General features: G+C 40.1%; 1 protein-coding gene across 1 annotated transcript in view; it reads left to right on the plus strand.

Annotated features, from left to right (window-relative positions):
* Positions 1–14,407, plus strand: part of LOC140366996 (protein turtle homolog A-like) — a 151,549-nt gene that overhangs the window by 72,016 nt on the left and 65,126 nt on the right. Inside the window, exons 6-7 of the mRNA XM_072453274.1 lie at positions 6,333–6,444; positions 12,198–12,339. Of these exons, the coding sequence (XP_072309375.1) occupies positions 6,333–6,444; positions 12,198–12,339 (254 nt within the window). The remainder of the gene's footprint in view (positions 1–6,332; positions 6,445–12,197; positions 12,340–14,407) is intronic.

Here is a 14,407-nt window from a genome sequence, read left to right on the forward strand (position 1 = left end):
GGAGATTGTGCAGCAATTATATGTGTCATGCTTCACACATTTGCTGTGTTCAGGAAAGATTTGAAGAAAAGTATCATATGATCGAACGGGTCATAGTCTGTCTCCTCCAAATGGTGGTCGTAAAGTTGATCTGTGACAATCGTAAATTTACAACATGTTGGAACCTCGCGACTCAAGGCTTTTTTGAGACAGAAACGACAAATCATCGCTTATGAGAAGTGCTACTTGAGCCACGTCACTCCAAACCCGTCAAGAGACAAAACTGGCTTGAATCTTGTGTAGTATCCTCATAATAATAAATAATAATAATAACTTTTATTTATATAGCGCTTTTCAGTGACCCAAAGACGCTGAACATAATAAAAAAGGGGGGGGGGGGTTTAAAATGATTACACATGCAGCGCTCTTGTTGCCTCACATCAATAGGGTCCTAGAGTTCAAATGGGTATGACAGGTTTATACAATTTCCTAATTTTGACTTTATTTGGTGTATACCTGTTGTACATATAACGGTACATTATAGTTTTACACCAATTGAGTAGGTATTTGTGGAGAAAATGTTGAAAATCTTTAGAATTACAGGAAGTGACATCACACTAGGGACACTCATTCCAGTCAAAGTTTATGCATAACTTGCTCAAAAGAAACAACTTTTTTGATGCTATAAACATTGATTCAACAAAATATATATATATATATATATATATATATATATATATATATATATATATATATATATATATATATATATATATAAAAACATATTTTTATTTGTCAAATAAAAAAGTGATTACATTAGATGAGTGTTTGCTGGGTCATTTCCTAGTGTGATGTCATCAATTACAAACAGGAAGTGAAATTATAAACCTAAAAAAAAATTATATTCTGTGGTAAAAATGTTATAACGTTGAGAAAAATGTTAAATATATTTATCTTAACTGCATTTTAGTTCGATGAGTAGTACTTGGCCGGATGGGACTTTTCTGCAGTTCGCATGTGGGTTTTTGCTCTGGGCACTTCAGTTCCCCCCATCAACCTAAAACATACTCAAATAGTCTAATCTGCCAGCTAAAGGGCCCTGGTTCACCCCAAAACTTCACAACACAGAACCTCACCTGTCGTCGCACACGCTGGGTGAAACTCTATCAAATCAACTATAACTTTCACTGGACTTCACTAGAAATCATCAGTTGGCATTACATTACCGTAACTGAATAACTGAAAAACAACATCTTCAATTATGTCTTTGAGGTGCAACATTTGCCAAAAGCTTTAGATTCAGCGTAATTAACAGTAAACAGTAAACAGCACATTTCCTATATCATTTGTGAGTAAACATTATGCAGTCTGAAAGCATTCCATATGTCTCCTTCACACTTATTAACAGCCTTTTCAGTCACACATCTAATTACATCTCTCAGCAATGCAAATTAGTCTGCTTTTCCAGAAAAAGAACATCGCTGATAATGAACAGGATGCGAAACTAAGGCCGAAAAATTAAACTTGGCATAATTTTATTTCCATGTACAGCCAGACATGTGAAGAAGAGTTAAAACATTTTAAATTTTTTGAAAACTTTTAAAGTCTACATGACTTGGTTGGATTACACATTTCACTAAAATCTAGTAAACACGATATATTTCATATATTTTACTAAATATTTTGCCTATTTGTCCCCAGTTTTACCATTTAAGGGATCATCTCAAAATGGGTTGAAGCTGAAAATACTTAATATTTTTCGTCTTGGGGGGGTGTCATATGTATATATATAGACGAGCTTTGGCCTTAGTTTACTGTAATTTGGCTTTTTTGACTTGTTAAAACAGACTTGAATATGTTCTCATTTCAAAATGATCTGCCAAGAATTCATGTCAAATGATTTGCCTTATGTTTTGTTGTCAATGAAACATAAAATAAACTGATGTGCAAACACACAAAGATTTTACTCAAACTTTTAATCCACTTTCACATTAAATCATTTACCGTACTGTTTGCACAAATCAAATTGGGAGGAATATTTCAGCCAGACCGGATTTCAGCAGCAGATTTTTTTTTCCCTTTTATGTAGTTTCCAGCCTTTTAACTCCTGCTTCATGTGAGTGTGATCTCCAGCTCGCTTCGATACTTTTCCAACTTGTAAGAGCCAATTTTCTACCTTTTTTCACAGTGGCTGCAACTTAAACTTGCGTTGCTATTTTCACACAAAGAACAGGACCGACGAGGGGCTGTGTAATGAGCACTGTTCCAGCCTACAGTAAACGTGCACGGAAGTACCAGCACGCAAGGGAAAACGAGGTCGGCAAGATAGGCTTTTTGAGCTTATAATAGTGTTCAAATCTGGAGTTGTATTTTGCTTTATTCACCAAATGTTAGTTAGTAAGTTAATTTATTTGCCACAGGGGCCGTGCACAGTATACATTAACCTTATCAGGAGAGAGGCATTGTACCAGGTTGTTGCTCACGTGCTAATTATGACAAATGTGAGAGAAAAAGTCTTTGGAGGTCGTCACAATATAAAAGCAGAAGTGTTTTGTGTTTTGTGTTTTTGCCGCAACAGCGCAAAATTGGGCTTTTCTTTAGTCGGTACCACGAGTTAGCACAGATGCATTTTCAGTGGGAGAGTTGGATTGAGCCTTCAAATATCACAGACTATGAAAGTCAACCACCGACCGACAACCATCACACAAGAGTAACGAGAGTAACACCATCACACGAGAGTAACACCATCACACGAGAGTAACACCATCACACGAGAGTAACACCATCACACGAGAGTAACACCATCACACGAGAGTAACACCATCACACGTAACACCATCACACGAGAGTAACACCATCACACCAGAGTAACACCATCACACCAGAGTAACACCATCACACCAGAGTAACACCATCACACCAGAGTAACACCATCACACCAGAGTAACACCATCACACGTAACACCATCACACGAGAGTAACACCATCACACGAGAGTAACACCATCACACGAGAGTAACACCATCACACGAGAGTAACACCATCACACGAGAGTAACACCATCACACGAGAGTAACACCATCACACGTAACACCATCACACGTAACACCATCACACAAGAGTAACACCATCACACGAGAGTAACACCATCACACGAGAGTAACACCATCACACGAGAGTAACACCATCACACGAGAGTAACACCATCACACCAGAGTAACACCATCACACGAGAGTAACACCATCACACGAGAGTAACACCATCACACGAGAGTAACACCATCACACGTAACACCATCACACGTGAGTAACACCATCACACCAGAGTAACACCATCACACCAGAGTAACACCATCACACCAGAGTAACACCATCACACCAGAGTAACACCATCACACCAGAGTAACACCATCACACGTAACACCATCACACGTAACACCATCACACGAGAGTAACACCATCACACGAGAGTAACACCATCACACGAGAGTAACACCATCACACGAGAGTAACACCATCACACGTGAGTAACACCATCACACGTGAGTAACACCATCACACCAGAGTAACACCATCACACGTGAGTAACACCATCACACCAGAGTAACACCATCACACGTGAGTAACACCATCACACGTAACACCATCACACGTGAGTAACACCATCACACCAGAGTAACACCATAACACGAGAGTAACACCATCACACGAGAGTAACACCATCACACGTAACACCATCACACGAGAGTAACACCATCACACGAGAGTAACACCATCACACGAGAGTAACACCATCACACGTAACACCATCACACGTGAGTAACACCATCACACGAGAGTAACACCATCACACGAGAGTAACACCATCACACGAGAGTAACACCATCACACGAGAGTAACACCATCACACGAGAGTAACACCATCACACGAGAGTAACACCATCACACGTGAGTAACACCATCACACGAGAGTAACACCATCACACGAGAGTAACACCATCACACGAGAGTAACACCATCACACGAGAGTAACACCATCACACGAGAGTAACACCATCACACGTGAGTAACACCATCACACGAGAGTAACACCATCACACGAGAGTAACACCATCACACGAGAGTAACACCATCACACGTGAGTAACACCATCACACGAGAGTAACACCATCACACGTAACACCATCACACGAGAGTAACACCATCACACGAGAGTAACACCATCACACGTAACACCATCACACGAGAGTAACACCATCACACGTAACACCATCACACGAGAGTAACACCATCACACGAGAGTAACACCATCACACGAGAGTAACACCATCACACGAGAGTAACACCATCACACGTAACACCATCACACGTAACACCATCACACGTAACACCATCACACGAGAGTAACACCATCACACGTGAGTAACACCATCACACGTGAGTAACACCATCACACGAGAGTAACACCATCACACGTAACACCATCACACGTAACACCATCACACGTAACACCATCACACGAGAGTAACACCGTCACACGAGAGTAACACCATCACACGAGAGTAACACCATCACACGAGAGTAACACCATCACACGAGAGTAACACCATCACACGAGGGTGTGAGGGTATTAACTGAATAATCGTGACATCCAAGGTGTGGAATAGACTGTAATGAGATTTCAATGTTACAAGGTTGTTGTTCTAGGTCTAAATACTCCGTTATTTGAAGTTATTAAACATGAAAGACCAATGCTGAGGCAATGCATTTAAAGAACTTCGAGTACAGTACATTTTTAACTCAGACCACTCGGACAAGTCCATTGGATTCATTCATTTACATGTGAACCACCACTCAACTAAAAGAACATCCATTCACCATTGTGGATCGTCTCCATTAAAACCCTGCTGAAAGCTTTTGTAGCAGCCCAGCATTCACTCATTCCGTTAAAACTTGTCCTAAATTCACGTAAAACTAAGCTAATGTTGTTTTCAAACTTGAAGTAGGTGCCTCAGTCCATCCCAGTAGTGAAGGAAATGTCAAAAAAGTGGTTCATAAGATCGATGACTTAAACTTTTTAAACGCTTTTTCTTCCGTAATAAAGTGTGTTTTTCTCTAAAAGAGCCTTGTTACTGCAATATGTTAAATTAGTGTGACATTTTTTATTAGAGGAAAATATGTTTTTAATCTCAACAGAACGATCCTGGTTAAATTAAGATTCAATAAAAATAAATAAATACAATGTTTTTTAGAAATACATTTTACTTTTTATCACCCATTCGATCTTACCTGTAGCAACATAATACACTGTGAAAAACAGAGTGAATAAAAGGAGAAAAGTGGTTTGAAAACCTTGTTTCCATGGCATTAGTCTGTTTGTCCTTAATAGAAGAAGATTTAATTGACCTGAACACAAATCCTCAATGATATGATTTTGAGTTTTTTTTTTTTTACAAAAAGGTACTCTTAGTGCATAATTATTCCTCTTTATGAATGGTTTGCTCATGAATGGAGAAAAAAATGCTTAAATGCTTTTTCATCTCACACAGTCACCAAAAGAATAGTAAATGTGAGAAACAGCTCAATTTGAATAAAATGACTCAAATTGAATCTGTGAAATCTTGAACCAGTTTGCAGATTAGAGAAGCAGATGTTGACGTTTTGAACATAAACTGCTGCAACATTTGGTTATAAAAAGTAGATAGTATGTAGATAAAATAATGTGTTGTTCTGCAGACAAAGGAATTGAAAGTATTAAATCTCACCTGTTAAATGGTGTTGCTTTTCTTTAAGGTGCTGTATATAATGTGCCTTAGCTGAATGAAATATACCTTTAAAACAGACCCTCTTTCTGTGAATGGGCTCCTTTCTTCACACATCTGATCTGTAACTTGGCCCGGTGGTGTCACCTGCTTGTTTCCATGGAGATAAATATAAGTTTATTTCCTTTCTGTGGAATATGTGAGTTAAAGCAATTGCATCTCCATGGAGACAAACACCAGAAAATCATGCACCTTATGGCAAGTTTTTATGATTTTGTCATTTGTATTTCATACCTGTTGTAAAGACAGATAATAGTGAAAATAAAACATTGATGACATTCACAAGGATGAAGTGTCATCCATAAATTACAATATTTACACTTTACAAACAAAAGGTTTTTTCATATATTTTCCATTTGTCAAATAACAATTTTGTTCACATTTTGGCCCAGTGTACAACATGGTTGCTAGGTAACACTTATTGAATGTCCTTGTATTGTGTCAGCTTAAGCGTCCCACTCGTCTCCATGTTGCACGCTTCTGTGCTTTGTGGATATATTCACATTATATCTGTATGTGTCATGTTTCCAGGGCGGAGTCTTGTCTGTTCCCGTGGTGAAGGCAGAGTCTGGGGGTCAGTACACGTGCCACGCCTCCAGCTCTCAGGGAAACACCAGCCACAGCAGCAGAGTCCACGTCAAAGGTCAGTGAGCACCGCAGGGTCAGGTCAACTCTTTAGTCTTCTGTGCTGTCGTTGATGACTATTTTAATACATTAAAAGAGAAGTTCCATTGAAAAAAAGACAATAAAAGAGCACTATGTAACTTTTCTGCAGTAGAATTTGCCCCCGGCTGGATCTTATGGCAACACCTGGAATGTTCCACAGTATGACTTTAAATACATCTATACCTGTTTGTTCCCAGCCCTGTATCAATCATAATTCAAGAGTGAAATCTCATATAGAAGACGTGATGCATGTTTGAGTAAAGTGTACACTAATATAGAAGTAGAGTACAGTGTTCTACATGTGATAATATAGTAGAGTGCAGTGTTCTACATGTGATAATTCCAGACACATCAGCTTCTCCTGTCACTCCGGCTTTACAGACTTCCTCTTCTCGCTGTGCTCGATGTGGGACCATTTGCTGTTTAAATCCATTTCTCCCCATTGCATCATGAGACCACGAGCTAATACAATCCCAAAATGCACCGAAGTCTTGGCCTGTCATATCAACGGTAACTCTAGTTTTATAAAGCCAGACAGAGAGCATCTCCACCGGGATCGACACACACTATAAAGTCAGAATGATACTGTCAACCTCACGCTACTAAAACTAAACTCTGGTTTAGTTATTTCCATTCTGTAACTAACACATTCAGTCAACAAATTGTTAGTAAAGTAAATTTTATTTGTATAGCACCTTTCACAGACAGAAGTCACAAAGTGCTTCACAAAAACACAGAATAAAAACAATAAAAACACAAAGAACTTACAGTGAGCAATACACATACAATAATATACAGTCAAATCAGTCTCTAAAGCAACTGCAATTAAAAGGCCTGACTGAATAAAAAGGTTCAGCCAGTGAAGGGCTTTGAGAATGTCTGAAATGTGGGCCCTTCTATTTGTGCGGGTCAAGAGCCTCGCTGCAGAGTTCTGGACCAGCTGCAGACGAGAGAGCTCCTTCTTGTTTAGACAAGAAAACAAACTATTACAATAGTCTAAGCCTGAGGAGACAAAATCATGGATTATGAGTTACAGATCATTTTGAGACACCATTTTCCTGAGCTTAGAGATTTTCCTCAACTGAAAGAAACAGTTCCTAGTCAACAGCTTGGAGTGGTGCTCTAAAGACATGTCTTTGTCAACAATAACCCCCAAGTTTCTAAGACTTTTACGATTAGCAGTCTGGCCTAAAACACCCAAGTACTGGTTTATCCCTGGAATGGCATCATCAGTGGCAATAATATGTGTTTCTGTTTTGTCTGCATTTAGCTGCAGAGAGTTTTTACTCAGCCATTGTTTTATTTGCACTAAACAACTGACCAAGGAGTTCAGCTTCTGGATCTCAGAAGGCTTAAACGAGCAATATAGCTGAATATCGTCAGCGAACAGGTGTTTGGACACATCACTAAACTCTTTAATGATCATTCCCAGGGGGACTATATAAAGCAAAAATAAGACAAGACCTAAAACGGAGCCCTGAGGAACTCCACACAACGGATCAGATGAATCAGACATAATTTGGTTTGCAGAAACACTAAAACTCTGATCGGATAAATATGATGAAAACCAACGAAGAACTGACTCTGATAGTCCAATCAGGTCCTTCAATCTTTTTAACAGGATATGATGGTCGACAGTGTCGAAGGCTGCAGACAGATCCAGCAGAACTAGAACACAGCATTTTCCAAATGTGTAATAATAATTTATGTCCAAATAAAACCCAGAAGACACAGAAAGCGGTGCCATTTGTCTCCTTTTGTATCATCCCATTCATCCCAATGTATGTCAATTCTTTCCTTTTTCAGTTTCACTTCAAAAGTTAGTCGTTCAATTTTATTTCAGTCCAGTCCTTTATAGATAATATTTGCAGGGATCAAACAGGTCTGCCTAATGCTAAGGGCTTTCTGTGTCCCTGTTCGTCACATCTGCCCTATTGTTATTCCCATAAACGGGGGCAGGATCTGTTTTGAAATCTGTTTTGTTAAAGCTGCTCTTGTGAAAACGCGACCGCTGTGTGTTGTCTGCATCTAATTATAAAGCGATGCAGGAAGTTGGCATGCTCAAGTTTGTTCGCTTTACTCTGACTCTGACAAACTTAGCTCTGAGCTCTGAAAGTTGTGAAAAGCGCTTATAACAGGAAGCTCAGAATGCATTTAGTAAGTGAGATTTAACTTTACACTGCTGCAAGCTGTTTAAAATCAGTTATAAGACCTTTATAACCAGAAGTGAAACACCACAGAACCATTCAGTCAGTCATTTGAAACATTTTAACTTATTCTCAATCTCGACTTCTTCATTTGCCATTTGCATCATTTAAAACACATCTGAAGACGTAATAAAATGTCTACTGTACCATCCACTTTAAAGGCAGTAAAATGTTGTATATGCAAATGCCAGAGTGTGTCATTGGATTACACCGACACACTGCTGCATAATACTGCCGTGGGATTTGATTCTGCGTCCTCCGCTCCTCCTACTCGCTCCTCACATCCGCGACACTCTGGGGAAAAAAAGAAAGCGTTTAAGCCTTCCGCACATTTTCAGCAGCTACAGTGGTCACATTGAGTTAAATCGTGTTATATTAAGGCCAAGCCCCTCTAATGTGCTGAGGTTATCAGGGTTTTGGCGCTGTTTTGGTGCGGCGGTGCCACACGGATTAGACTAATGGCTTCTCTGGATGAAATGTGACGCGGTTCCAAAGTGTAGTTAAGGGTGATGAGTGTGAGGTTTTTCAAGTTGCCAGTCTCACTTAGGAAATGAATACTGGAACGCGTATGCAGAGTGTGTTTTCAATATTTTTCCAAAGTTTTTCTTGGAGGAAGATGTTTTAAATGTAGATCAGCAGTTTGTATCGAAAAATTGCAATAATTAACGCATGGAGGCAAGATTCTGTGTTTGCTTGTTTTCCCTGTGTCTATAAAGAAACTAAAATTAAATTGTATCAATATCCCAATAAGAATAAAATACAATGAATCAGTCTTTTTTATCAGCTAAACCCCCTGTGAAAACAGAATACATATACATTGTAACTTAACTTCATAACACTGTACTACTATCACAACATACTGTACATATTTACGTGTTCTTGTGCAGTTTTACAAGAAAGATGACTACTGCACAATGATTTCACAAAAGGGTTTTACAGCACAGTGTTCAGAGTTTTCAGCAGTTTGATGGCAACAGCGGGAATGATTTCCTGTGTCTGCCTTTTTTCATGATTTTATTGAGCCTATTAGTGTCCCTCACGCACAGATTGCTGCCCCATCAGACCACCGCGTACAAAACAATCCATCACAAGTTGAATGGAATCTGAACCAGTCCACCTTATTCAACTAACGCCAGGCCCCAGAAGAACAGATTTTCTTTACATAAATACGAAATGCCAAATGCAAAGGTGTTTTACCACGAGTATTTCAGATGAAGGAGTTCATTTGTCCTTTCACATCCAACAACTGAAAGAACATGTATCTTCTCTGGCTCCAGTAGCAGCGGTAGTAACTTCAATAGTAACTAATGGTTCATTAAGGCTGGCTCATATTTTGTTCTTTATATATTGTCATTTGCTTAAGAGATCCCGATTATAATTGCCTGTTTGATTGCAGTTGCGAGAAGAAGCAGAAAGAGATTATGGATAAATGTGAATGAGCGGGCTCGCCACTACACAGATCTGGCCAGTAACTTGGCCTGGCAGGGACACTGACTTGTCTTCAGTTTAATGTAATATAAGATAAATTGTTTTATATGAGCAATAGGGCCCAAAATGTTATCTCTAATACAGCCTGCAGGCCAAAACATCCTAAAAAAAAAAGGAAAGTAGCAGTTTGCTTCCTGCATCTGTGAAAGTATGACATGTTATGTAAAGTGGTACATTTTGGGTTTTTCCTCAAAGAGTGCATCTTACAAGCAGGACTTTGTTACAGAAATTCGGCCGATGCGCAGCAGTCTGCATGTAATCTGCCGACCACCTGCGTCTCTGAGAGGAATCCTTGGCTACAGTCCAATGTTCTCCTGCTCATCTGCAATAAAACTGAAATCACCAGTATCGGTCCAAACTCACTCATCAAAACCTGCAATAACCTCACCCTCGACACTCATGGTTTCCTCTTCTCCTCAACTACGCAACCTTGGCATCATCTTCGACCAGACTCTCTCCTGTCAAACACATCAATCGCCTTCTATCACCGCTGGAACATCGCCCGCCTCCACCTGTTCTTTTACCCACAGTCTGCTGAAACCCTCATCCACGCCTTTGTCACCGCCTTCCTCGACTACAGCAATAGCCTGCTTTACGGTTCACCCTCCAAGCTCCTCAACAGACTCCAGTGCATCCACAACTCCTCATCCGCACCTCCTCCCGTGTTCGCATCTGTCCACAGAGACCTCCACCGCCTCCCCCAGCGCATCCAACGTCAAACTCCTCACCATCGTCTACAAGTCTCTCCATAACCTGGGCCCAGTCGATCTCTGAGCTCCTTCAGGACACGGCCACCCGCGCCCTCCGTTCAGCTGAGGCCAATCTCCCGGGGCGACCTGGGGTGGACAGAGCCTTCTTTGCTGCCGATGCCACCTGCCCAAACACATCAGAGACTCATCCGCAGTTACAATCTTTAAAAAGTTCCCTACAAACTCACCTGTAGCTTCAAATAACTCCAGGGCATAAAGCAGAGAAAACATCTAAGGAGAAGCAGAAACTAATCCACTACAGATCTGAGTCTTTGGGATGAGCTGGAGAAGGCTTTGTGCAGTGGTCACTCTCTCACATTATTAATAGACTTATAAATAATGCAACACTGGATGGTAATATGTCTTTCGACATTGCAGAAGCTTATTGAAACAACGCTACAGTGAATGTGTGCTGTAATCAAAGCTAAAGGCGGTGTATTTTTGAAAGCAGCGCTCTGATTGCTTGCGCTTCGGTGGTCCACCCCACTTTCACTTCACCGTCTGAAAAAAGCTCTTGTAAAACTGTACACGTACCTAACATTACTGGATAACGATGTGCCATACGGTTCGTTGAGGAATAAAAATACATGTTCTTGAATAAATGCGACATACCTTATTTTCCGGACTATAGTTTTGGCCGTGGTGCGACTTATACTCCAGAGTGACTTATATACGATATTATTAGTTATTTTACACTGGCAACCGCATATTTTCACACAAGAGGGCGCTCTCGGCTCTAAGTGAAACAGAAGACGAATCGGCACTTCCTCTTCCTCCGAAGTTGGTGGAGTTGTTTAGAAGTGACACCAAGGAGGAAGAATTCAATGGATTTAGTGATTTAGTGTAATACTGATGCTTTGGTAAACTTGTTAGCATGTTCTTTGTGTTATAGTTATCTGTACAACTGTCTAATATGTTACGTTAACATACCAGTCACTTACGTACACCTTCTGTTATTATTCTAAATTGCATTTCAAGATGAAATGTCTGTTCTTGGTCTTGGATTTTATCAAATAAATGTCCCCCAAAAATGCGACTTTTACTCCGGTGCGATTTATAGTCCGGAAAATACGGTAGATAAATTTAACAAAATACAAGACACACATGGAGACGAGCAGGTGGCAGACCTTCCACCGCAAAAGTTACATAGTGCACCTTTAAGTTACATTAAAAACACAATGGTCCTTTAAATGTACTCGGTCAGTCAGATTATCAAATAAATCTTGTTAAGCGGAATAGAATGCAAATAATTTCTGATACATTTGTTTGTCTGTCTTTCTGTCCAGGCCCGCCCGTGATCATTAAACCGCCCAAGAGCGCCCGGCTCAACATGTCCCAGGATGCTTTGCTTCAGTGCCAGGCCGTGTCCAACCCTCCCAACATGACCTACGTTTGGCTTAAGGGCCCAGAAAACGTCTACCACATCGAGTAAGTTTGAGAAAAGTGTTACGCACCTCCAAAAGGGTGTAGAGCAGTTTTAACTTTGCCGACCGCATTCATATGACTTTTTAATCCTGGACTTGAAATTCTTCGCGGAGGTTTGTTGGAGCCAGTTAGAGTCAAACCCGTTTCTTTGAAGTGGGATGGCGTCAGAGACAGAAAAGGAGCGCACTGTTGCGTAAGGCAGCTCTAGTTGTCTCCAAGCAGACAACTTCACAGGTATACCATTGCAGACAAATTGACAAATCTCACTTTAACACGCTAGAATAAAAAGAGACTTCCACATTTGCACTTGCAGCGATGTAAATGCGCAGCTCAAGATGTTGTGTTATCAAGTTGAAGTGCAATTACTTCTTGTATAACCGTCATAATTACTGTATAACGCAAAAGTAAACTGCTATTTTTCTTGCTAACTGGAACAGCAAGAAAAGCTTTTTTTTTTGTTAGGGCTGTAGATGTTTTTTTTTTTTTTGGCTTTTAGACTTTATTAGATAGGAGAGGGTAGCGTGAAAAGGCAAGTGAGAGCAGGGGGGGACATGCAGCAGTCAGTCAGAGCCAGGAATCCGCTTCACAATGCTGAGGCTGGCATATGTGCTGCTGCTGCTGCTGCTGCTGCTTAGACCACTCGGGACTGGCGATAGTGTCATTATCGCCTGCGTTTTTAGAGTTTGTGCTTGCATCAAAAACTGTGAATTTACCGGGCGATACACAGTGACAATCGTGACAGCTGCGAGGGGAAAGGACACTAAAGCCCAGAGCAGCTGAAACACTGGCTGCGGAGGCTTTAAACCAGCTAAAAACATGATTAATGACAGTCATAGGATTTGTTTTACCTCTGCGGTGTCTTCACAGAGGACTTAAGAGCGAAACCACAAACGTTGGTGAAATTGGCAGCGGTGCAAGGCTAAACCTTCTGTTCACAATATGGTGAAAACAAACTAGATTGCCAGATGTCAGAACGTTTGTGTAAGTGAAGTATTTGGGCCTCAAAACACCTGCCATGGACTCCGTGGATGGATACCTTTGGAGTGGGGAAAGCGGGACACCACAAAGAAACAGATGACACCAACTGTGCTGACGATCAAGGGCCCACGTTATGATTGACATTTTTTGTTTTTAAACTTTAGCCAAAATAGGACGTTTACGTAATTATCAAATAATGAATTATGTATGTCTTGTCTTTTTCCTGCTTGTCTGTTCTCTGGCTGTGTTCTGTTTGTTGTGTGTATAATGTTCATTGCCTTTAGAATCAGAAGGCTAAAATGCCACATATTTTGCAATAATAAACTATTAGGCCATTTTTATGTACAACACATATAATATATAATACACCAAATAAAGTCAAAATTACAAAATCGTAAAAACCTGTCATAAATAAATTGAAAGCTGTAGTTTTATCACAGTAGTAGAGCATCATATTCCTTGAGTAGTACCACACACTATTTTCCACTTTTAAACCTTTTTAATAGACGTACAAAACCTTGACATAATGAAAGATTTGTGTAAGCCAGGACAACTTTTCTATTTGTGTCGCTGTTTCTGTCGGAGGTACAGTGCGTTCTTGCAGGTTGCATCAAAGTCCACAAAAACGCGTCTCTCCAAAATGTTGCATTGATGCAGCGTCTGGTGATGAAAGAGCGTCGTATTCCTTGAGGAGAAAGTGTCAGTTATGCTGCGAAAAACTTTTCATTCAGATTCAAAATGTAGAGGAAAGGCAGCTGCATAAGTTTATGGGTTTGAGTGAACTTGTGGTGACCTGCTTTGTTTGGGAAGCCAATAAGTGTAACAATTTTGGTCATCAATCTTTTTTTTATTTATTTTTTTATTTATTTTCCTTCAGTATTGGACATCCAACAATTATGTCTGTAGACCTTTAGTCATTTAGTCATAATTTATCTGATTAATTTGTCCTTATGGTGCCTCGGTTGACCAAAATGTTTATTTGTCAAGTCATTATTTTGGGAGGATTTAAAATGTTAAGCGCAAAAGCAAGAAGGCCTGTAGCAAGATACACAGCCTGGCAAACAAAAAAAGTCGCCATCGATTAAAATAAAAG

This window comes from Eucyclogobius newberryi, unplaced genomic scaffold (assembly GCF_026437365.1).
Source record: "Eucyclogobius newberryi isolate DKJ021-1_F unplaced genomic scaffold, fEucNew1.0.hap1 SCAF_2, whole genome shotgun sequence".
NCBI lineage: Eukaryota > Metazoa > Chordata > Actinopteri > Gobiiformes > Gobiidae > Eucyclogobius > Eucyclogobius newberryi.